At 37.1% G+C, this 25,678-nt stretch overlaps 1 protein-coding gene across 1 annotated transcript; it reads left to right on the top strand.

The window, feature by feature from the left end:
- Window positions 1–590: 590 nt before the first annotated feature.
- On the top strand, window positions 591–6,069 carry LOC111999854 (purple acid phosphatase 17). The gene is made up of 7 exons (XM_024031965.2): window positions 591–924; window positions 1,327–1,483; window positions 1,586–1,693; window positions 4,672–4,799; window positions 5,217–5,345; window positions 5,516–5,583; window positions 5,660–6,069. The coding sequence occupies exons 1-7, from the start codon at window positions 730–732 to the stop codon at window positions 5,871–5,873; spliced, it is 999 nt and encodes a 332-aa protein (XP_023887733.1). The 5' UTR covers window positions 591–729; the 3' UTR covers window positions 5,874–6,069.
- The last annotated feature ends 19,609 nt before the right edge of the window (window positions 6,070–25,678 follow it).

Here is a 25,678-nt window from a genome sequence, read left to right on the forward strand (position 1 = left end):
CTATATATTAGAATTTGTGAGCACCAACAATATAATTTCCAAAGCCATAATATTTAACGTAAGGTAAATTATCACAAATATACCGCACTACTACATAGACCGGTCAAGGGATCCACCCATTCATAACTGGCATGATATAGTCCTCTCTGGTATGCAGACTCTTGGCCCTATGGATAATAGTCTCACCTATACCCTCAAGGTTTTTCTCTCCCCCCATGGGCAGCAAAGAGAGTGCGTCAAATAAGACCTCTCTTGCATGTGCTCTCTTGGCCCTATGGGCAGCAGCCTCACCCACACACAATCAAGGAACCTCTTCCCCCCATGAGCAGCAAGGAAGAACGCGTCATCCAAAGTGAAAGGGCACTGACCTAGATTTGATTCCATTGTCACAAAGACTACAGAAACCAAATCGGGTGATCATCTGAAAATCACACATGGCATGGTGTTAAAACCACATAAGCTCACAGGTTACATTACTTTGAAACACATAGTTCATATTCATGTAGTTTCCCAAAAAAAAAAAAAAACTAACTTCTACAAAGTTTAACTTGTTTTTGAAATGACCCAATTTTCCTGTTTATAAAAGGGGTAGTCTGCTTCGACTATTTTAAGAGGCAACTGCCAGTCCTCGTGGTAGAGAAAGACATCCTCTCTTCCATTATTTAACTATTTTATCATTCACCCTCTCTTTACTACATTTGGTTTGTCTTTTAAATTCTCCGAAGAACCATGGCAGTTCTCAATCAAAGATCCATGGCTCGGTGCCTTCTTTTTGCCTACACCTTTGGCCTTTGTTTCCTCTATATATCAGCAGAGCTTCAAAGATTTGAACACCCCACAAAAGTGGATAAATCGCTTAGCTTTTTGGTCGTTGGAGACTGGGGAAGAAGAGGGGCTTTCAATCAATCTCAAGTTGCTTTTCAGGTTCTAAATCTTTCTTTAAATGTTCTTCTTTAATGATCTTCTGATTATGAAAGTCAAAGTCATCCAACATTTTATGGTTTATAACTTCATGAATTATAAACAAAGTTTGATACATTCGAATGTCCTGCAATATTACATGGTGGTCCATTTTGTTTCTCTTAACAACCAATGATTTTTCTTTGTGTGTTGTCCCACCTGGGTTGGGATTCAAGTATGCAACCAAAAACATACGTACTGCCTAGGAGACCATGGCGTAAGCACAAGTAATATTATTAAATATCATATAGTTTAGAGAAAAACCAACCAAAAAATAAACGAACTCTATGGTTTTTAACATGATTCTGTTTTGCAAACTAATGAGCTAGCCCGCTAAAGATTTTTGTGATGATTCTTGGTTTGTAGATGGGAATTATTGGAGAGAAGCTAGACATCGATTTTGTAGTATCCACCGGAGATAATTTCTATGATAATGGATTGACTAGTGAAGAAGACACAGCATTTGAGGAGTCATTTACCAAGATCTACACAGCCAAGAGCCTGCAGAAGCAGTGGTACAGCGGCAAGTTCCAACTTTAATTTGATAAAAAAATATATAAAAAAAAAAATTTTAAATCCGTACTTATTTGTTAAACATTGATTATTTGATTTAATTTCTGTGCAGTATTGGGAAACCATGATTATAGGGGCAATGTAGAGGCACAATTGAGCCCAGTACTCAGGAAAATTGATAGTAGATGGCTTTGCCTTAGATCTTTTATCGTGAACTCTGGTAAGTAGCTCGTAAACATTCAAAAATTGCTCTGTGTGGGCTTGTCTAATGGAAATTAAAAAGTTTGAAACACAACCATATTTAAACTCAACCAAAGTCACCCTTTTTTTTTCNAAAGATTGTTGCCTATTTTGAAAAGTTTATTAAAAAAAATAGTAGGATAAGACAGAGCCCAGTAGGTAGCATATTTAATAGGGGTGAAGGAAATGCAAATTTCATCTTCAATAATAATAATATGACAAGAATGATTTAATATTGAAACACAAAATTTCTCAAAATAAATACCTTGAAACTATATATTAGAATTTGTGAGCACCAACAATATAATTTCCAAAGCCATAATATTTAACGTAAGGTAAATTATCACAAATATACCGCACTACTACATAGACCGGTCAAGGGATCCACCCATTCATAACTGGCATGATATAGTCCTCTCTGGTATGCAGACTCTTGGCCCTATGGATAATAGTCTCACCTATACCCTCAAGGTTTTTCTCTCCCCCCATGGGCAGCAAAGAGAGTGCGTCAAATAAGACCTCTCTTGCATGTGCTCTCTTGGCCCTATGGGCAGCAGCCTCACCCACACACAATCAAGGAACCTCTTCCCCCCATGAGCAGCAAGGAAGAACGCGTCATCCAAAGTGAAAGGGCACTGACCTAGATTTGATTCCATTGTCACAAAGACTACAGAAACCAAATCGGGTGATCATCTGAAAATCACACATGGCATGGTGTTAAAACCACATAAGCTCACAGGTTACATTACTTTGAAACACATAGTTCATATTCATGTAGTTTCCCAAAAAAAAAAAAAAACTAACTTCTACAAAGTTTGTAAGGTTTTCAACTTCATTCTTGTCAAGAGATTTTCTATCAATTTCCCAAATAATACAAGATAAGATAAGCATCTAACAATATCTTCAACTAACAATTCCATATCTCTATGTGAATTTAATTAATTGGAGACTCATTACGTACTTTGAATTTTTTGAAAAATCACACTAGTCGCGGTAAAGCATCTCTACTTTCGCTCAACTAATGGTGTTCAATTCTAGAACTAAAATAACAAATCACCTCTCGGTCTCATTGTAATTCAATTGATCAAACCATAATTCGTAAAAAATAGTAAGCATTAAGAATAAGAATTAAACACTCAATCATGGAAATATTAAAAATAAAATAATTCAGAATATAAATTGTGTGTTCATTGCTAGACTACATCAACGCTCTAGAAAATAAAATTTAGTTCATAATAAAACTGAAAAAAAAAAACAAATAAAACTTATGTCTTTCATCTGATGGTTGATCAACATGAAGCTCTCGCCTTTGCCCTCAGATCCTCCTCTTCAGAAAGACTCCTAAAAGAAAAATCTTCAATGCGGCAGCCCCCTTTTCCTCTCAGGTTTTCTCTCCTTTTTTTTCTTTTTACCCTAAAGAGCCTTTAAATAGGTCAAGGAATCCTATTCCCGTTTGGAGAAAATCCCAGATTTTTAGGCTTCAATTAACCGACGATTTTGGCCCATTTAACGTCAGAATTCGGACTTTTGGTAAACTACAAAGTTGTAGCCCTTTAAGTTAACTTTCCAGCCCAACTTGAATCATCTCGATTGGATATCTGAGCCCAAAGTTATGCTGAAAATACTAACTGATGTGCAGGCTGGAATCCTAATTCCGAATTGGACTTGGATTTTGTACAAAATTCCTTTGATTCCTTGCTCTTCTCATTCCTTCAAAGCACAAATGAATATATAAATATAAATAAAAAAAATCAAATCAAATCAAAAGAAATAAAGGAAAACTAACAATTTAATAAATAAGAGGATAATAAAAATCATGTAAAAATTACACTTATCAATTAAAATGCAAGAGGTTTATGTGTATGTGTGAATGGTGAAAAGTCTTGAAACATTGAACCAAAAGATACAAAGAATATTTATTTTTTAATTAGAAAAGTCTTGAAAGATTGAACTAAATGAAACAAAAAGTCAATATTTAATTTATTCTTATCTTGAGAATATTTTAATTTTCTTTGCATAGAATACGCCACTTGGCAAAACCTCATACTTTTTCACATGAGGTCTCTACTTTTATATATGTAAATTGATTGTGTACTTTACCCAAAAAAGAAAATTGTCGAAAACATTCAAACCTTATTGTCTCTCTCCTTGCGCTATCTCTCAAGTGAAAATAACTTTTTATTTCTTTGTTTCACGCATTATTTTCCCTCTCCCTATAGGGAGGACCCTTGGGCCAAAATCATCAAATTTCTTTATAACATTGTCTATTTATAAAATTTTAATTTAATAGTCCTTTGTAGACAAGGAATACAATACTTTTTTGACAATAAATAGACTTTTCTTCCACAACAAAGAATAATTTTTCCCAAAAAAAATCAAATTAAAATTTCCTTTTCTTCAACTAGGAAACCCAATTAGCTTTCTAAGTTACAGTTTGAACTTAAGGCAATTTCCCAACATGTTTACCTTGTGTTGTGCAGCTAATGCACTTCACCAGTTTCAATAATAAAATGGAGACAATTATGTTGGAATTGTTTATTTTTATTTGTTAATTTGAGACAAAAAGTAATGTGAACGCAAATAATAATAAGCAGAAAAACCAGCTTATAATCAAATGTCAACCCTTACAGCGGCAAGTTCCAACTTTAATTTGATAAAAAAATATATAAAAAAAAAAAATTTAAATCCGTACTTATTTGTTAAACATTGATTATTTGATTTAATTTCTGTGCAGTATTGGGAAACCATGATTATAGGGGCAATGTAGAGGCACAATTGAGCCCAGTACTCAGGAAAATTGATAGTAGATGGCTTTGCCTTAGATCTTTTATCGTGAACTCTGGTAAGTAGCTCGTAAACATTCAAAAATTGCTCTGTGTGGGCTTGTCTAATGGAAATTAAAAAGTTTGAAACACAACCATATTTAAACTCAACCAAAGTCACCCTTTTTTTTTTCAGAATTAGCTGAGATTTTATTTGTAGACACCACTCCTTTTGTCGAAGCATATTTCACTGATGCGGAGGGCCATACTTATGATTGGCGAGGCATCAAATCTCGCAAGGCTTACATTTCAAACCTATTAAAGGTATATTATAATTGAATTCATGAATATTTGTGATCAATTGAGTCATGTATCAGTATGACATGAATTAGCTGCCTAAAAAGACATTTCATTTAAAGTTAAGAATTCCATTTCACGGTTATGATTTTATATACCTATAGAGTGTAAATTGTAACGGTTAAAACAATATCCTAATATTCCAAGGAATCTTCAATGGTGCAATCTTTATACCTTTTTCATCAAAGAAATAAGTGATTGAGAATATTCCTCCGAGTAACTTAAAAATGCAGGAGTAATTTCAAAGTTACGACTTAATGCACAAGTTATCTATGAAATTGCATTAACTTCCATATACCCGTGGTCGGTGATAGAGTATGTTTCCAATACAATGTTGGTGAAGACCATACATAAAACTATGTTCTTTATGAATCTTTGTAATAGGAGGTAGAATCAACATTGAAGGAATCAACTGCAAAGTGGAAGATTGTTGTTGGTCACCATGCCATTAGAAGTGTTGGACATCATGGTGATACAAAGGAACTTACAAAGTGGCTTCTCCCAATCCTTCAGGTTAATCTCATTTTCAGAATACATTGCACTATCAGTTCTTATATAGTATTACTATGTATAAGGGTCTAAAAACTTCTTCTATTTTTGTTTCCTCCTGCCTTATCAAGTAAATAAAGTAATAAAACCACTTAACTGAACCTAAATTTATCAATGTTATTATAAATTGACAGGCCAACAATGTTGATTTTTACATGAATGGGCATGACCATTGCCTTGAGCATATCAGTGACTCAGACAGGTAAACAAAATGTTACTTCTCGATGTTTCTTAAAATTATAAGACGCGTGTTTCACTAATGCCGAAAGTTGTTGCAGCCCTGTACAATTTCTAACTAGTGGAGCTGGGTCCAAGGCATGGAGGGGAGACATTAAAGGACTGAACAGAGGAGGTCTAAACTTCTTCTATGATGGACAGGGTTTCATGTCTGCGCAGTTTACCAGGACGGAGGCAGAGATTGTATTCTATGACGTTTTTGGAAAGGTTTTGCATAGGTGGAATATGGTGAAGCAGCTTCACCAATCCATATGAAGTTCTAGAATAAATTTTATTTTTAACTTACCTTGTTAAAAATTAGTGTATTCCTTGGTGATTAATTTATAAACTTCTCAATCCATTTTCCTCATTATTAGTATAATGGCTTATGTACATGAAATATGCATGGTCCCAAAATTAGTATCATGTTCTTATTTCTCAATATCATCAAGCTCTACAATATTGTTCTGAACTATAATTGTCTTCTACATGCTGTTTATGAAGCTGTAATATGAACTGGGTTGTAAATGATAGTAATTGGAATATAACTTAGTCAATTCAAGGTGACTAGCGTATTAAACGTGAGAGGGAAAAAGGAATTTGAGGGTTAATTTTCTGTTTTGTTTCCTTTATTCATTCTTTTCCCTTACATAACCATGCAGTGTCAGTAACATGAAAATGCAATTGATAACGAACTTCAAACCAATAACAACCTAAACAAGCAACAATCTAATCCTGTCACATATCACTTCATATAGACTATGATTATTGCTTGATAATTCTTATCAGTAATCAACTAATAATCCTACTGAAAATAAGATCAGTCCGCTTTCATTACTTATCCAACTCGATAACCATTCCCCATTGATGATTGCCTTTAGCCTTTGCATTTCAAGAATCCTAAATGCAATTCATAGGGATCTTCCACATTTGCAAAATCATTACATTTCTTTCCCTTTAAAGACGAAGCTTGTCCTCAAGATTCAAGTAAGAAAACTTAAGAGGTTGTTTGGATTTTGGTGTTTCCATCACCCATCGCTCTGTTTCCATCACTCAAAATTGGTAGGACCCACGGAAAGAAAGTCTATTTGCCTATTTTCAAATTTTGTTTCCATCACTCAATTCTCTGATTTTTGAGTGATAAGTCAGCAAAACTAAAAACAACTTTTGGGTGTTTTTGAGTAAGCAAAACAGAGTGATGATGGCATTTTCGTAAAATCTCTTACATAAGTGGGCCATATGGTTAGAGTGTAGTCAAATCCACGACAAACTTCGTACTCCCCACCAACGGCTCTAATGAGCATTTGCTCCCACACCTACTCCTCGTCTACCTAAAGCCACATGCCTCCATCTTTCTTCACTTCCTCATCACAGCCCCATCTTTAGAGTAAAATGAATCCCTTCAACCCAGCCACGTCTAGTGAGCCATCTGACCTGATACAACCCACGATGACCACAGCTCAAACTGGCGAAGGACGACAGTGAGATAACCCGAAAACCCAAGAGCATTTATTCAAAGTTTAAGAAATCCCAAGCTAGATCCACCACTTTCTCTTCCTTGAACAAACATGAATGGGTGTTGGGGTTATTTGTTTAGATTTTATTTTTATTTTTCTAGCTTTTGTATTTAGAACACCATGGTGTTTGTGTGTTAGGTGCTCTTCTTCTTTTTTTTCTTTTTTTTCTTGTTTGGGATTTCTGAAACTTCGGTGGAAGGGTTTGGAAAATTTATCACGAAATCAACACAATTTTCTTTCATTGATGGTTTTACTTGGTAGCAGAGGAAGGAAAGGAAGGAAGAAAATAATATCATAAAATCCAAAAATTTGAAGAACAGAGGTTTCAGGGGCAAAGAGAAGAAGCATTGGGTAAGTTGAGTCATTCTTTATTTTCCATTTTTCTTTTATTGTAACAATGTGGGTCCCACTTTATTTATTTTTTGGATTTGAAAAAATATCCGGGTTTAGGTGCCAAACCGGTTTAAGGTGATATTTGAGGATTTTTGAGTGATAGGAAATGAGTTATAGGGTGATGAGTGATGAGTGATGATATTTGAGTGATAGGTGATGAGTGATCAATTTTTTCCAGCCAAACAGGGCCTAACTCGTATGGTTCCTAAGTGGTGTCATCATTGCTAATAACAACCCATTAAGGGTCTATTTGGAATCTATTTATTTTGCTGAAACTGAAAACTTTTATCTGAAAGTACTATAGATAAAGGTAATAGTTAACTAAAATAGTACAATGAGACCTATGAATAGTATCAAAAAGTGCAATGAGGTCCATGAATAATAGTAAAAATAAGCTAAATAATAAAATAAGCTGGCTTTTTAATTTTGAGACAAACACACACAAAAAACAAAATACTAATAAACCTAATTAAATATTAGGACCTTAAATAAAAAATACAATTGACCAATAAAAACAATTTTCCTATAAAATAAAATAACATTAAATTAAAATAAAGATCTCTTTGTGTCTCTTGCATCATCCTCTCTTGGTTGGGGAAAAAAAAAACTTAACCTCGAGTTTTGAAGTGTTGAAAGATAAAACTTTTGACGTTGGCTACTTGCCCCAATTCTTCACTCACTTTTGGAGTGTTGAAGGATAAGACTTCTAAAGTTTTGAAGTATTGAAGTTTTGAGGTGTTGAAAGATAAGAATAGAAAAGCCTTGCACTCCACCACAACATTAAACTCTTCTAGAATCACAAAATCAATGAGTGAAATGAACGTTGCAATTGAGACAACTTTATTTGGAACTGCATGAAGAACTATTGTATATATCTTTTCCACTTCATCAAACTTTTTATCTTCATGAACCTTAGAGGCTGATTAGTAGCACTGTTATGATTCAGACAACAGCAGCAAACCAACATATGAGTGTAACTGCACTTGGACTCTCAACTTACACATCAGTTTCTACAAAGACTTAGGATAAGGATAAAGAAGTTGTAGTTGAAATTAAAGATTAGGAATGATAAGTATTAGGAGCAGTTTAGCAGTTTAAAAGCCATCCCTATTATGTAGGAGGAGATAAGTGTAGATTGGTTGTTATCAGCAGTTGTTTGTATTTGTAATTTGAATTTCTGATGTAACTGTCATATGCCTTATTTTAAAGGGCAAACCATATTAATGAAGGTAAGCAAAAAATTATCCTAAATTCTCTTTCTTGTTCCCCATTTAGGAGAGTGGTTATCTCGAATACAACCAACAACCCTTCATTTAACTCTACAAACATCAGGTTTTATCATTTGGCATCAAAGCCAAATGACGAACAACCCACCACCTACACGCTCAACAACCATGATGATCATTTGTTAGCCTTGGAAGTTAGCAACCATTCTATCCGGAGATAATTTGAAATCCAGAGGGAAGAATTCACCAAGGATTTTACTAATTTAAAGGAAAGCGTGGAAGCCCTCTCCAACGCTATAGCACAGATGGGACGGAAAATGGAACGAATGGACAACCAAAACAACAACCTTAAAGAAGGATTAGCCAACTGCAATCATGAGACAAATGGTGGTTCAGCCAATCAAAACCGAGGAACTTTTGGAGGGATACAAACTCAATTTTCTCGAGTATATTTTCCTCAATTCAATGGGGAAGATCCCACCGGATGGATTTACAAGGCGGAGAAATTTTTTAGATATCAAAGAATGGCAAATAATGAGAAGGTTCTACTCACTTCTTTCAATCTACAGGATGAGGCACTCCAATGGTATCAGTGGTTTAAGAAAGCACGAAGAGATGTTTCATGGGAAGAATTTACACATGCCTTGTGTGTTTGGTTCGGACCCTCTAATTATGAGGACTTTGATGAGGCTTTAGCCAAATTACGACAAACGAGAACAGTTAAAGAATACCAAGCCCAATTTAAGCAGATAGCATCACGAGTGCTAGAATGGCAAGAGAAAGCTTTAATGGGGAGTTATATAGGTAGATTGAAAGACAAAATACGATTAGAAGTGAAGCTATTTCATCCTATAACTCTAGTCCATGCTACTAGCTTGGCCCGGTTGCAAGAAGATAAATTATAGCGGCAAAGGCAAACACCGCCATGATATGGCCTCTTGCCAACACCACCATATCGACAAGCTGTTGCAGCCTCCACCAATCCAAAACTTCCACTAGGAACTAGATTGAAAAGGTTGTCTTGGACTAAAATGCAAGCAAGGCGTGACAAGGGATTGTGTTATAATTGCGATGAGAAGTTTGTACTAGGCCACAAATGCAAGAATCAACAAGTTTACATGTTGGAAACCATGCTGGAATCAGAAGAAGTGGAAGAGAATGAAGAAGCCACAACAAGGGAAACACAACAAAGTCTTCCAAAGATCTCTTTACATGCACTTTTCGAAATGGATACTCCCCAAACCATGTGTGTGCGTGGTATGATCCAAGGTAAACCACTACACATTCTTATTGATAGTGGCAATACCCACAACTTTGTCAATTTCAAATTTGCAAGAAAGATGGGTTGTTGCAAGGTGCCAGCCCCAGCATTTCAAGTCATGGTGGCTAATGAAAATAGTTGCAATGTGATGAAATTCATTTATCTGTACCTATGGAAATACAAGGCTACCAATTTCAAACCAATGTTTACCCCTTGGATTTACAAGGCCCCGATATTGTTTTGGGAATGCAATGGTTGCGAAGCCTTGGTAAAGTGTTGCATGATTGGGAAAATTTAACAATGGAATTTTGTGTGAAGGGGAAGAATTTCCTTATTCAAGGTGAGACCACTAAAGGAGTAGTACAAGAGTCAATCCAATCAATGCAACGTTTGATGGCTAATGGGTCAGATATGTTTCTCATGCAAATGGTAAGTATGTTAGAACAAAAAGGAGGGACTACCATGACAAATGTTGTAGCACACAAAATGGAACAACTTCTGTTCCATTACAACACTATCTTCCAAGTACCCACTGCACTACCACTGCCAAAAGTGCATGATCACCACATTCCATTGGAGCCAGGTGTTAGACCTATTAATGTGCAACCATATCGCAACCCACACATTCAGAAAAATGAGATCGAAAGGGCTGTAAAGGTGATTCTTGAGACCGGTATCATTAGACCAAGTTCTAGTTCATTTTTTTCACTAGTACTACTAGTGAAAAAGAAGGATGGCTGATGGCATTTCTATGTTGATTACTGAGCCTTGAACAAATTTATAGTTAAAGATCAGTATCTAATTCTAATGATAGACGAATTGTTAGATGTGTTAGGAAATATGTGGTTTCACTTGTTAAAGAGCATATGTCATTATTTTATGTAATTGACTAATCCTTTGACAAAACATACTTTACTTGTATTTGGGTAGATCTAGGATGTGTTTAATACATCAAGAAACCTTATTTCAAGTTCAAGTGTTAAAGTCATGCAAGTCTGTCCAAGAATCAAGTGAGAAAGTGCTGAATTTTAAAGCTCGATAGCTTCTCGATACCTGGTTATCTATTGAGCTTTTCAGCTGATTCTTATCGCAATCTCGATAGCTTCTTGATAGCTGGTCGATCGATCGAGAAAGCTTCTGTCCCCTCGATACCTTCTCGACACCTTCTCCATAGTTGTATATGTTAAGATTCATTAAACCTCGACACCTACTCAACACCTGTTATCTGTCGAGGTTACAGGAATTCAGATTTCTGTTTTTGGGCCATATTTTGTATTTGTGTAGGGTTTCTTTTCTCACAACTCTAAACCTATATAAGGCTTATTTTAAAGGTCGTCACATAAAAGATACAAGGAGAACATATGCAATAGGTGACCAATACCTTATTCTCTCTGAAAGAAGCTACTGCGTTTTTGTGCCTTAGGGTTTTGTAACCAAGTGCTTCTTGATCTTCATTGTTGATGAAGTGAAGAACTTTGCAGCCAACAATCTTCTTCTAGTTGGTGATTTAAGTCACGTACTGGGATCCGCGCAATTGGTTAGTCACGTATTGAGATTCGTGCATCAAAGGGTGGTGTTCATATATTGAAGAGTTCAGAGGTTCTAAAGCGGTAAAAGGTTTTTGCTGTAAGTTCATCTACGGGGATTGTAGAGTCTAGGGACAAAGGTTTTGTACTAGATCTGAAACTTCTCTTTATTATAGTGGATTGCTTTTCGAGAAGGTTTCCCCCAGGTTTTTTACTGTGAAACTGTTTGGTTTTATTGGTTTTCCTGGGTCATCATATGTTGTCTTATTTATTTTTCCGCTGCATGATTTTGACATAATATTGATATTTGTTTATTTTAACAAGTTTGGTTCATAATATATCTAATTAACAACTTAGGTTTAAAACTTGTTAATTCTATCAACCGAGGTCTAAATTTTCCAACAAGATGAATTACATGGAGCATCATATTTCACCAAATTGGATCTCAAATCCGGATATCATCAAATTTGGCTACAACCTGAAGACATTCACAAGATGGCTTTTCGCACCTATGATGGACATTATAAATTTTGGTGATGCCATTCGGACTCACCAATGCTCCAGCCACATTCCAATCTTTGATGAATGATATTTTTTTACCTGCATTAAGAAGGTACGTCTTGGTGTTTTTTGATGACATATTAATTTACAGTAAATCTTGGAATGATCATTTGTGCCACTTAAGAATAGTGTTTGACACCTTGTTACATAACCAATTATTTGTCAATCGATCCAAGTGTTTGTTTGGACAATAAGAAGTTGATTATTTGGGACATATCATTGGTCCAAAGGGAGTTTCAGCAGACTCGGATAAAATCCAATGCATGGAGTCATGGCCCACACCAACCACGGTCACATCACTACATGGTTTTCTTGGCCTAACGGGGAACTACCGAAAATTTGTCCGGGATTATGGTATTATTGCAACACCACTCGCACAACTCTTGAAAAGGATGGGTTCACTTGGTCATCAGAGGCCGAGAATGCATTTCAACAATTAAAGCAAGCCATGATACATTCATCGGTGCTTGCTCTACCAGACTTATCCAAGGAATTTATTGTCGAAGCTGACACAATGGGTAAAGGCTTGGGTGCAGTCCTATGCCAAAGAAGCGTCCAATTTCTTTCTACATTAAGGCCATCTCTAGTCATGTGTTAGGTCGGTCAATTTATGAGGAGGAATTGATGGCAATCGTCCATACCGTGCATAAGTGGAATAATTATCTACTTGGGAGGAAATTTTTTATACGCACTGACCATAGGAGTTTAAAATATTTGCTTGAGCAATGTTTTATGACCATGGAACAACAACGCTGGATTGTGAAACTGCTAAGCTTTGATTATTAGATTGAGTACCAACTTGGCAAAGAAAACAAGGTTACCGCTGCTCTCTCTAGGTTACATGGTGACTTGGCAACTATCTCATGTCCCAAACCAACATGGTTGGAAGAAATACACGCTGAAGCACGCAACCATCCAGGCCTGATTACTCTCAAAGAATCAATAGAACAAGATCATACCACTGCCACAAAATTCACTAAAAAGGATGGCCTACTTTGGTTCAAGGGATGCCTGGCCCTTCCCTCCACTTCTCAATACAAGCAGTAGATAATACATGAATTTCGCAATACACTAGTGGGCGGACATTCAGGAATATTGCACATATATTAAAGAATTTCATCAAATTTCTTTTGGATTGGGATGAAGAGAGATATTCGAAACTACATCTAGCAATGTGACATTTGTCAACGGCATAAATATGACACAATGATGCCCGCTGGATTATTGCAACTGTTACCAATTCCGAAGAAAGTTTAGGAAGATATCTCAATGGATTTCATTGACGGATTGCCAAATTCTAATGGGTTTTCCACAGTACTGGTAATGGTCGATCGATTATCAAAATATGGACATTTTATGGCTTTGAAGCACCCTTATTCCGCTAAGTCAGTGGCTGAGATTTTTGTTAAGGAAATCATGCGTTTTCGCGGCATGCCAAGGACAATTGTGTCAAACAGAGACCCAATCTTCACCAGCCAATTTTGGGAAGAATTCTTTAGGCTTTAAGGATCTGAATTGCGGATGAGCTCAGCTTATCACCCACAAACTGATGGCCAAACCGAGGTCCTCAATAAATGCTTGGAGATTTACCTACGCTGTTTTGCAAGCTCTCGACAAAAACAGTGGAGCCGTTGACTACCTTGGGCTACATATTGGTATAATACCTCTCATCAAACAGCCACTCAAATGACTCCATTTGAAGTTGCATATGGAAGAGCTCCACCCACTATACACTATTATGAAAGTGGCTCCACCACAGTAGCACAAGTTGAGAATAATCTATGTGAAAGGGATGCTTTGTTGAAATTATTGCGTGTTAGAAATACTGAATAGTTGTATTGTATTTCACTATGAATGAATATATATGAGTGCCTTTATATAGGAGGCATATAAATGCAATACAAGTCAGAGTGTAGTACAAGAACGTGTGCTATACAAGTAATCTAGTTCGGGCCTAAAGCCCACAACACTATAATACACGTTAACAGCCCCCCTCAAACTCAAGGTAGATGTGAGACCAACTTGAGGTTGTCAACCAAAGTACGAAGACATGCCTTAGGATGTGACTTAGTGAAGATATCTGCAAATTGATCTTTAGAGGAGACTGAGATTAGCTTGAGAGCACTATGGACAACATGATAACGAATAAAATGACAATCGATCTCGATATGTTTAGTCCATTCATGGAAGACATCATTGTGAGCAATATGAATGGCACTCTGGTTGTCACAATAAAGAGGAGTAGCAAAGGATGTAGATACACCTAAGTCTTTGAGGAGCCATCATAGTCAAAGGAGCTCAAATGTGGTATCAGTAAGGGCATGATATTCTGCTTCAGTACTGGAGCGGGCCACATGAGTTTGTTTCTTACTTCGCCAAGAAATCGGAGAAGAACCAAGAAGAAAGAAATAACCAGTGGTGGACCAACGATCAATGGGATCTCCTACCCAATCAGCATAAAAAAATGCACAAAGAATAAGAGGAGACTGAGTAGAGTAAAAAAGACCATGGAAGAGAGTGCCCTTTAGGTATCGAAGAATGTACAGAACAATAGCATAGTGAGTCGATCGTGGAGCAAACAGATACTGGCTCACCTAGTGAACAGCATAGGAAATATCTGGACAAGTAACAGTGAGATAAACTAGGCTGCCAACCAAGCGTCTATAAAGAGATAGATTAGACAATGGTTTCCCTCCTGAGGGAGTCAGATGCGCATTAAGCTCAACTGGAGTGTCAACAATCTTGCTATCAATGAGTCCAGCTCGAGACAAGAGTTCAGAGGCATACTTGGCTTGAGTAATATAAAGTCCATCTGTAGAATGAGTGATTTCAAGACCCAAGAAGTAGCTTAGATGTCTAAGATCTTTCATCTCAAACTGCTAACTGAGAAAATCCTTGAGTTCTTGAATGCCACTAAGGTCATCATCAGTGATGATCATATCATCCACATATAGGAGAAGTAAAATAATGCCTTTGTTAGTGTGACGAAGAAATAAGGCAGAATCATAATAACTGGCCATGTAACCCAAACGAGAGATGGTAGAGCTGAATTTGGCAAACCAAACTCGTGGAGTTTAAGGCCATATAGTGCACGTCGAAGGTGAAAAACCTTGTTTGATTCAACAGAAAGACCAGGAGGAGGTTGCATATAGACTTCTTCACTTAAATCCCCATTAAGGAATGCATTTTTGACATCCATCTAAAAAATGTCCCATTTACTTGCAATAGCAACAGCTAAGAGAGCACGAACAGATAAGATACGAGCAACCGGAGTAAAGGTCTCTTCATAATCAATCACATACTCCTGTGTAAAACCTTTTGCAACAAAACGAGTTTTATAGCGCTCAATGGACCCATCAGAGGCGAGTCTTAATCTTGTAGATCCACTTACAACTAACCACAGATTTTCCAGAGGGGAGAGTCACCAGATCCTAAGTATGGTTTTTAGATAATGCATCAAGTTTCTCTTTCATTGCCATTTGCCATAAAGGGTCAATGGAAGCCTCATAATAGGTTTAATGCTCGTATAATGTAGCAAGGGCAATGTAACAATGATAATCAAGTAAATGTGTAGGAATGGATCTTACCCGAATTGAGTAACGAGGTGGAATGTCTTGTGCAAGATCTTCAGGCAGAGCAGGAGTAAGGGACCTAAGCTCAAGGTTAGGTAGCTCGTCTTCAACCTGTGCATCTTCCACCTGTTCATTAAAGAGTGAACTAGGAAAGGGATCAAAGGTATCTGGTGGTTGGACAGAGAAGTCTATAGGAGAATTAGGAGCAACTACAGAAGGAATATGTGTCTCATCTGGAAAAAGATCTAACACAAAAGAGGAAGATAGGGAGGCAGGGAAGTGAAAGAGCTCGACAAAGGAGCGATGTTCCCAAAAGACAACATTGCGGGAGATACGAAGACGATGGAAGATAGGATCATAACACCGATACTCTTTTTGAGTTTCACCATAGCCAAAAAAAACAACAAAACCTTGACCGAGGCTCAAGTTTGTTATACTCATGTGGCTGAAGAAGAACGAAACACGCAGAACCGAAGGAGCGAAGGTGATGATAGTCTGGAGGTGACCCAAAAAGGCGTTCATATGGTATTTGATTTTGGATAACAGGACTTGAAATGCGATTAATATCATGAACAGCATGAAAAGAAGCTTTGTCCCAAAAAGGAGCAGGAACTTTGGTAGAGAGAAGGAGAGCACAAACAGTGTCAAGAGTATGACAAAGTTTTCATTCGGCTGTACCATTTTGCTAAGAGATACCTGGATAAGTTAGTTGATGAACAGTACCATAGGAATACAAAACAGCTTGGAAAGCATACTGAGTGTACTCAAAGCATTATCAGATCAAAAAATTTTGATACGTTTGGAAAATTGAGTTTCAATCATTTTTGCAAAATTAGAATATACTTGCAATAATTCAGAGCGATATTTCATATTAAAAATCTAGCTATAACGAGAGTAATCATCAACAAAGACAACAAAATATCGAGACCCACCAATACTAGGGACAAAGGAAGGCCCCCAAACATCAGAATGAATAAGATCAAAGATATCAGTGGATATTTATTCACTAGTATTGAAAGGCAAAGCTGGTTGTTTTCCTAACTGGCATGAAACCCAATCAAAATTTTCTGTAGACACTGAACCTAACAAACCTCTAGAAACCAATTGTTGTACTCGAGAGGAAGATGCATGACCAAGTCGAGCATGCCAAAGTGCAAGGGAAGGAGTAGAAAAAACTACAGCAGCTGCAGCAACAGAAGCAGGAGCAACAAGTGGAAGACAAAGGTTATCCACGGGAAACATATGCCCAACTCTGGGACCAGTCCCAAGCTCCTGTCCCGTCTTCAGATCTTGCAAAATACACCCAGAATAATCAAACGTAATGCAATAACCCAACTCATCTAATTGTCCCATAGAAAATAAATTATAAGAAAGGTCAGGAACATTAAAGACCCCAAGAACTGAGAGGTTAGAGGTTAAAACAAAACCAATATTATGACTAGACATTGTGGAACCATTTACTGTGCAAATATTAAAAAGGTGTGGTGTAGATTTAAGTTCAGAAAATAAGGATGAGTGAGGTATCATGTGATTGCAACAAGCGGAATCTATAAGCTAAGAGGAAGGAGACATTCTAGATAAAGCTGAGATAAAAGATGAATAAGATGCATTATGAACCATACGAATGACATTGGCGATGATGTTTTTAAGGTCATCTGTGGACATGGTGAAAGTGCGTCCTGAAGACATAGACTGTGCAGAGACAGGAGCCATTGGTTCGACACTCTCAGTGTTAGCAACAAGAAGAAATTAAAATAGCTAATTTGTTGCAATGATAGCAAGTTTCAATATTGTGGCCAAAACGTTTGCAAAATTTGCAAAAACGTTTGATGGATTGACAGCGACAATTGTTGCAATAAGAAGAAGGCCTGCCCTTATTCTTTATTTAGAAGCAAAATATACAAAAATGAACTACAAAAATGAAATCTATGCGAAAAACTGGGTAAGGAGCACCTGAACTGCAAAAGTCAACTCTGGCAAAAAAGTCAATGGTCAACCTTAGTCAAAGTCAACTCTGGAAGTCAACGGTCAACGGTGTCAAAGCCAACAGATGATGTCAACAGGCTGACTGTGAGATGACGTCAGCAGATGACAAGGCGCTGACATCAACTAGGGCTAACATGGAAGAGCAAATTTCGCGCATGTGGCACGTGGTGCGAGTGAGAGAGCAGAGACGGCGTGTAAGAGCGCGTGAAGGTGTGTGGGAGTGCGTGAGGTGGAGCCCAGCTGTGCAGTGGCCCATGGTAGATAAAGCTGAGATAAAAGATGAATAAGATGCATTATGAACCATACGAATGACATTGGCGATGATGTTTTTAAGGTCATCTGTGGACATGGTGAAAGTGCGTCCTGAAGACATAGACTGTGCAGAGACAGGAGCCATTGGTTCGACACTCTCAGTGTTAGCAACAAGAAGAAATTAAAATAGCTAATTTGTTGCAATGATAGCAAGTTTCAATATTGTGGCCAAAACGTTTGCAAAATTTGCAAAAACGTTTGATGGATTGACAACGACAATTGTTGCAATAAGAAGAAGGCCTACCCTTATTCTTTATTTAGAAGCAAAATATACAAAAATGAACTACAAAAATGAAATCTATTCGAAAAACTGGGTAAGGAGCACCTAAACTGCAAAAGTCAACTCTGGCAAAAAAGTCAATGGTCAACCTTAGTCAAAGTCAACTCTGGAAGTCAACGGTCAACGGTGTCAAAGCCAACAGATGATGTCAACAGGCTGACTGTGAGATGACGTCAGCAGATGACAAGGCGCTGACATCAACTAGGGCTAACATGGAAGAGCAAATTTCGCGCATGTGGCACGTGGTGCGAGTGAGAGAGCAGAGACGGCGTGTAAGAGCGCGTGAAGGTGTGTGGGAGTGCGTGAGGTGGAGCCCAGCTGTGCAGTGGCCCATGGCAGGCACGTGGAGCACGTGCGTTGCGATGCAGAACCTTTGAGCGGTGCGTAGGGGCACGTGCAATCTCTGATGGCTTCGAGGCTTTCACGAGTGTGTAAATCGATGGAAGACAATCTCTGTGGTACCTTCACAAACGTAATCAAAGCAATATTACAGTGGTAATGCAACAGGTAGTGGTCTTTGTAGTATGAAACTTCTCAACAACGGCGGCTATAGGTCCGGAACCCAAAGACGATGGCTAGAAGACATTAGAGGTTCAACGGCAAGAGGCTGCGGCGGCTATTGTGATGGCCGAAGCGATGTTGAGAATGGAGTCACACCAATGAAGACAAGACTGCTAAGAAAATGTCAGAGCAATGGCTCTGATACCATGTTAGAAATACTGAATAATTGTATTGTATTGCACTGTGAATGAATATACCTGAGTGCCTTTATATAGGAGGCATATGAGTGCGGTACAAATTAGAGTGTAGTACAAGAATGTGTGCTATACAAGTAATCTAGTTTGGGCCTAAAGCCCACAACACTATAATACGCATTAATATTGTGAACAAATTTACAAGCAACGCAAGATCGAATGAAGCTCAATTCCAATCGTCATCACCACGAATTGGAGTTCGAATAGTGATTTAGTATACCTCAAGCTCCAGCCCTTTCGATAAATGTCAATCTGAGTGCAAGGCAATATGAAGTTGTCACCATAGTTTTATGGCCCTTTCCGCATCTTAGCACGAGTTGGTAAAGTGGCTTATCGCCTAGAATTACTGCCACATTCTTGGTCACACTCAGTATTCCATGTTTCCCAATTAAAAAAAAAAAACAACTTGGACAATCTGATTGCACTGTGGCAGAATTACCTGATATTACTGATGATGGCACAGTGGTTTTAGTGCCAAAGTGATTGATTGATTTTCGTTGGATCCAATAGGGGCTTAAGGTAATACAAGAAGCTTTAGTAAAATGGGAGGGTGTTAGTGCTGACAATGCTACTTGGGAACATTTTAAAGAGTTAAAGAGCCAGTTTCCTCACTTGAATCTTGAGGACAAAATTTGCCTTCAAGGGGAAGGGAATGTTATGATTCAAACAATAGCAACAGACCAACGTATGTGTGTAACTGCACTTGGACTCTCAACTTGCACATCAATTTTTGCAAAGACTTAGGATAAGGATAAAGAAGTTGTAGTTGGAATTAAAGATTAGGAATGATAAGTATTAGGAGCAATTTAGGAGTTTAAATAAATTAGGAGTTGTTTATTAAGCCATCCCTATTATGTAGGAGGAGATAAGTGTAGATTGGTTATTATCAGTAGTTGTTTGTATTTGTAATTTGAATTTCTGATGTAATTGTCATATGTCTTATTTTAAAGGGCAGAACGTATTAATGAAGATAAGTAGAAAATTATCCTAAATTCTCTTTCTTATTCCCTATTAAAGAGAGTGGTTATCTTGAATACAACAAACAACCCTTCATTTAACTCTACAAACATCAGGTTTTATCAAGCACATTCATCATACCAAAATTTTGTAGCATGTGCACCCTCTAATGTATTACCCCCTTCTAGAACCTTCTCTTGTTGTTTGGGCCCTATAGTAGGTTCTTATTATTGGACAAATATTGAAGCAACACTTGATGGAATTGGTTTTGCTATTAACTCATGTAGGATTTTCAATCATTTGAACTCTACAAACATGTCTTAATTGACATGCACTAAATTATTTAAGGCTTGTTCCCTAGTAGAATGCATTTGAGTGGACTTTTTGGTGGTGGGGATCATGACAACAACAATGGATTCTAGATTGGTGGTCGTGGGTTTGTGCATGTTGGATTTTAGATCGATGGTTTTGAGGGATATTCATTTTATTTTATTTTAATTTATTGTTTAGTTTGACTAATGATGATGCTTCAAACGGATCGCAATTGTCTTTATTGCCAAATGATATGAATTGGATTTTGTGGTAGGCCTTTTGTGTCATTGGGCTTTGATCTCTCCTATTGTACCACGGCCCATGATTCTGAGGTAGGAGAGTTGGGACTAGCCTAAGTGAAACACACCATAGGCCAAATTGAGTGCAAATTGGGTCATCCCAGTGTAGACGTACCTTGGTAGGAATCTTAAGTGTACAGTGTGCTCACGGCAGGAATAACTATTATAGACATTACAGTAGAAAATACAATGCAACAGGATAACTATAACACTATAAAGAATACTAACACCTAAATTACAAAACCGAAGAATCTAGTGAGATTATGGTAGAATAATACAACCACAAACAGCAAGATTGCAGCAAACAATTCAATAATAAGATAATAGACTAGTCATTCATCAATTGAAAAAGATGAAACTCGTCTGCCAAAGAAATGGATTTATTTTTTCAGCAAACACAAGTCCAAAAAGGGGGTCGATCTTTAATATGGGTAACCTCAGAGAATGCTTCTGCCATAGAGATTACACACTTTGGAAAAAGGACCTAGATGGTTTAAACTTTGATTATTAACTACTCAGAGGGTGGGTCTGTCAAGAGGGAGAGAAATGGGCAACCTATTGATGCATGCATCTATCCTTATCATTCATGCTTTTCCCTGATTTTTTGTGTTCTTTCTCTTTTCTCTCCTTTTCTTCCTTGGTCTATCTCTATTTCTTGTCGTCATTATTCCTCTCCCCCACCCCCCATTTATTATTCACAACTATTACCTTTTATACTGTCTACCATGGTAGGATTTACCATTTTTTACCCTTCAACCACTTTTGGCTCATTGTGGGCATCCTTCCAAGACTGCACACTGGCCTGTTTGTTGCCCAACCACTACCATTACATTGAATTGGCTACACCACATCTCATTCCCAGACAAAAATGGCTTGTCTTGTCTTTTCCCTCTCTTTGTTTTCACTATTTTCACCTGGTTAAAGGTTAATCCTCTCCCTCACCTACTTCTATGGCATGCATCAAGTGGTTCCAGCTCATACTTACTTCTTTTATGTGAGATTCCATCCCAACAAGACATCTTTTATGTGAGATTCCATCCCAACAAGACATCTTTTCCCAAAGAATTTTGAGCGAGAACCCCAAAATAGACTCCCTCTTTCTCCTCACCGCCAAACCATGCCCTTTTATACCCTTGACCCATAGCCCACCTCCCATGTATTGAGTGGGTACAAGTATGTGATGCCTGAGCCCTGTGTGTATGCTCCACTTCCGTCTAAATCCATTACTTTTCTGGCCTTCACACCTTTGCTATTGCCTCCATGTTTGTCTGATTCTGTTGTATATTCTGGTATGTGTTTATCTCTTGTGGCATGAAAGACATATGGGCCTTTGGGCTCACGTTCTCTGTCTTCCATCTCTTCTTTAAACTAGGCATTGCTTGGGTGTAGGCCCTTTCCTTCTTGCTTAGCCCATCTTCTTTCCTGTGTCCATGGGCTTATTGGCTGGAAACCCTACCACACCACTGCATTGCTCCTGCTATATCATTGCCTTTCTTTTATTTCCTTATTACCTATAGACTTACAAGCTAATGTTTCTGTTGGGCCAGTCCACTCTCCACACCCTTACCTCTTTTGAGCTTTATTGGCCAACATTCCTACTATGCTAACCCACTTTCCATGTCCTTACCTCTTTTAGGTCTTAAAGGCCAACATTCTTGTTGTGCCAATCCATTTTGTTGGGTTCTAAGACTTTAGGTTTAAATGAATTAGAACTTCAATTTGTAATGTTGGCAAACCATAATCAAAATGTTTAGTCTTGTTTTAGACTTGCTCAAAGAATGTTTAAAGTGTAAAGTTGGAATCAAGTGTACTGCAGGATTTATTGGTTAAATCTACCTGGCTTGATCGATCGAAAATTAGACTCGATCGATCGAAGTTTGTGCAGATTGTTTATCTACAGAATTTTCCAACTCAGCCCAAGCTCGTTTGACGTGTAGAGTTTTATGTTTTGCCTTAAATAGAAAAGGGAAAACCTTAGCCACATTTTAAGGTTACTCTTTATGCTGTATGTGTAAATCTCTTCTGAGATCTAGAGGTGTTTGCCTTCACATATACTTAGGGTTTCCAATCTTAAGATTGATGTCGAGAGCTTGGTGATCAATTCAGTTGCAAATTCAAGAGCTTAAAAATATACAAGTAGGAGTGCTTGTGCTTGCTAAGAAAGAAGTAGTCCGTAGACTCAGAGCTGTCACATAGTTGTAGTAGTAAGTTTCCTACTCGAGGTAGCAATAGGATGTTAGTGGTCTAAGTCGCTATTGTGTAAACTTCAATTCTTTCATAGTGGATTTGTTTTACCTTAAGGATAGTTAGATTAAATCCTCCCTAGGTTTTTTATCGGTTTGGTTTTTCTGAATTATCATATTCTTGTGTTCATTATTTTCCACACTTTACAATAATATGATTTATCTGTATTGACCTAGATCTGCATAATTTACCTAAATTAATCATTTGGCTAAATAACTAAGTTAATCTGGTTGTGTTTAAAGGGTCTAAAAACGTACAAGTGGTACCAAAGCAAGTTAGCTTTAGTGTTTAGATCTTTTGATCTAAGAGTTGATCCTTGACCCCAGTTGTCATGAAACACGGACACTCTTTTGTTATTCTACCTCACTTTGATGGGAATAATTATGCTTATTGGAAAGTAAGGATGAAAGCATTCCTGAAATTTATTGATGAGAGAGTCTGGAACTCCGTTGAATACAGATGGGAGAAGCCCACTACTCCTGTTAGTGAGTGGCAAACTTCTCAAAAAGAAGCAGCCGCTTTTAAGGGCAAAGTTATGAATGCTATCTTTAATGCTGTTTCTGTGGAGGAATTTAAGAAAATTTCTAATGTTAAGATTGCTCATACTGCTTGAAATATCCTCCAGACTGTGCATAAAGGCACCAAGGCAGCTAAAATCAATAAGTTGCAGTAATTAACAACTAGATTTGAAAGTATTAGGATGTCTGATGATGAATCTTTTGATGAATTATATGCTAAGTTTAATGATATTGTTAATTCTGTATATAATTTAAGTAATTTAAGTGAAACCTATGATCAACCTAAAATTGGTAGGAAAATTCTTAGATCTTTGACTGAGGATTTTAGACCTAAAGTGACCACCATCACTTAAAGCAAGGATGTGGACTCCATCCCTATTGATAAACTTGTAGGATCTCTTCAGTCCTATGAGTTGGACCTACCTAAGACTAGCAAATCCAAATCAATGGCTCTTAAGTCTGTTAATGATGTTGATGTGAGTGGATTTGATGATGAGCTCTCTTCTACAGAGATTGTCTATCTTGCCAAGAACTTTAGAAACTTTCTTAGGAACAACAACAGAAGGGCAAGAGGTAAGAACAATGTTGAACCTAGAAATTTTAGGAGGAATGATCCCACTAAAGTGAATAACACTAAAAAACCTAAAGAGAAAGTAGGTCAACCTTCTAATAATTCTATGGGTCAATAATGTTTTGAGTGTCAAGAGTATGGTCATGTGAAATCAGAATGTCCTACATTCTTGAGGTTTAAAGGTAAAGCTATGACTGTAACCCTTAGTGATGATGAAGTTTCTAACAATGAGTCTAGTAGTGATAAGGATGGAAACTTCATTACTTTCACTGCTACTACTATAGTTGATGAAAGTGTTACTGTTGAAGAGAACCCTTTTGATGGAAAACTCTCTAAAGATGAAGATTTGCAAGAGACTTACAATAAACTTTGCAAAGTTGCTGTAAAGGATGCTATGAGTATTGATTTTGGTTTAAAGAAAACTACATCTCTTGAACTTGATGAGAAAAATTTGCTTGTGAAACTATTTAATGCTAATGAACTATTGAATAATGTGAAGGCTGAGAACATGTTTTTGCTTGATAAAGTTAAGAATTTGAAACTTGAATTATCTATTATTAGAGAACAAACTAATAGGTCTGCAAGCTCCAAACTTGATCACATGCTGAGTGTTCAAAAGTCCCCCTCAGATAAAACTGGTTTAGGTTTTGTAGAAAGCATCTCTATATTCCACAAACTTTGTTCCTTCTTCTGAACCCCCTATGAGTGAGGTTGTCAAACCCTCTGTGAGTGAGGCTGCTAAACCTGTAGAAGTCACACCTCCTAGGAAGATTAGGATTGATCATCAAGAGTCTAAACCTAAGGCTTCTAACCCTCCTAAGGGAAAGTTGCATGATAAGCTTGCATGGGTTTGTCATTTTTGTGGAAAGTCTGGGCACATACGTCCAAAATATTTCAAGTTGCAAGCTGCTAAGAGAGCAAATAAGCCAAAAGTACCTGTGCCTCAAGCACAAGATCCTATGGTACTTATTGGTGAATTGATAAAGGCTTTAAACTTTTATTCCAATCCTGAAATTACTTAAAATTCTAATGTTAATAACAACTCCAATCCTAGAGTTGCATCTAAACAGTTTTGGATGCAAAAGACTCGATCTAATTGAGTCTGTCTAACATGGTCCCTGTGCTTCATCGCTCTACTCTTTGTAACCTTTGTTCCTTGTTGTTTTTGTTTTCTTTTCTTTTCTAGGATTTGCATTGCATAGCATTCATGCATTTCATTCTAGGTTGTTTTTGTTATTTCTTTTCAAAACAAAAATCAAAAATTAAAAAAAAAAACAAAAAATTAAAAAAATTAAAAAAAATAAAATAAATAAATAAATAAAGCAAGAAAAGGAAGCAAAATGTGTTTTGCATGATTTCTTGGATTTGAAATTAAGGGTGGCCAATTTTATCTTTACATAATATGTTTATGTACCTTGTTTAGCTTGGATGAGCTTATTTTATTGCACTCTACTAGTTTGAGCTTTGTAATGCATGTTGTGTGTGAAAATGTTCATAGTTTTTTATCACATTATCTTGATCTTGAAATCACATGCCTTTGATTGTTGGACTTGAACTTAATGAGAAAGTCATAAATAACCATCTTACCACTATTTACTAGCCAATTATGAACATCTTAATACATATCGTAACATTTTGTACTCGAGAAAGTGTAGCACATGCACAAAAAGAACATAAGGTGTAGCCTCAATTTAAATACGAAAATTGGTATGTACATTATTGGACTATAATTAACTGAATCAAATAAAATTGGTGTGTACATTATCTTGGCGATTTTAATAAGTTTCAAAT

Source organism: Quercus suber, unplaced genomic scaffold, assembly GCF_002906115.3.
Source record: "Quercus suber isolate HL8 unplaced genomic scaffold, Cork oak 2.0 scaffold_114, whole genome shotgun sequence".
NCBI classification, from domain to species: Eukaryota; Viridiplantae; Streptophyta; class Magnoliopsida; order Fagales; family Fagaceae; genus Quercus; species Quercus suber.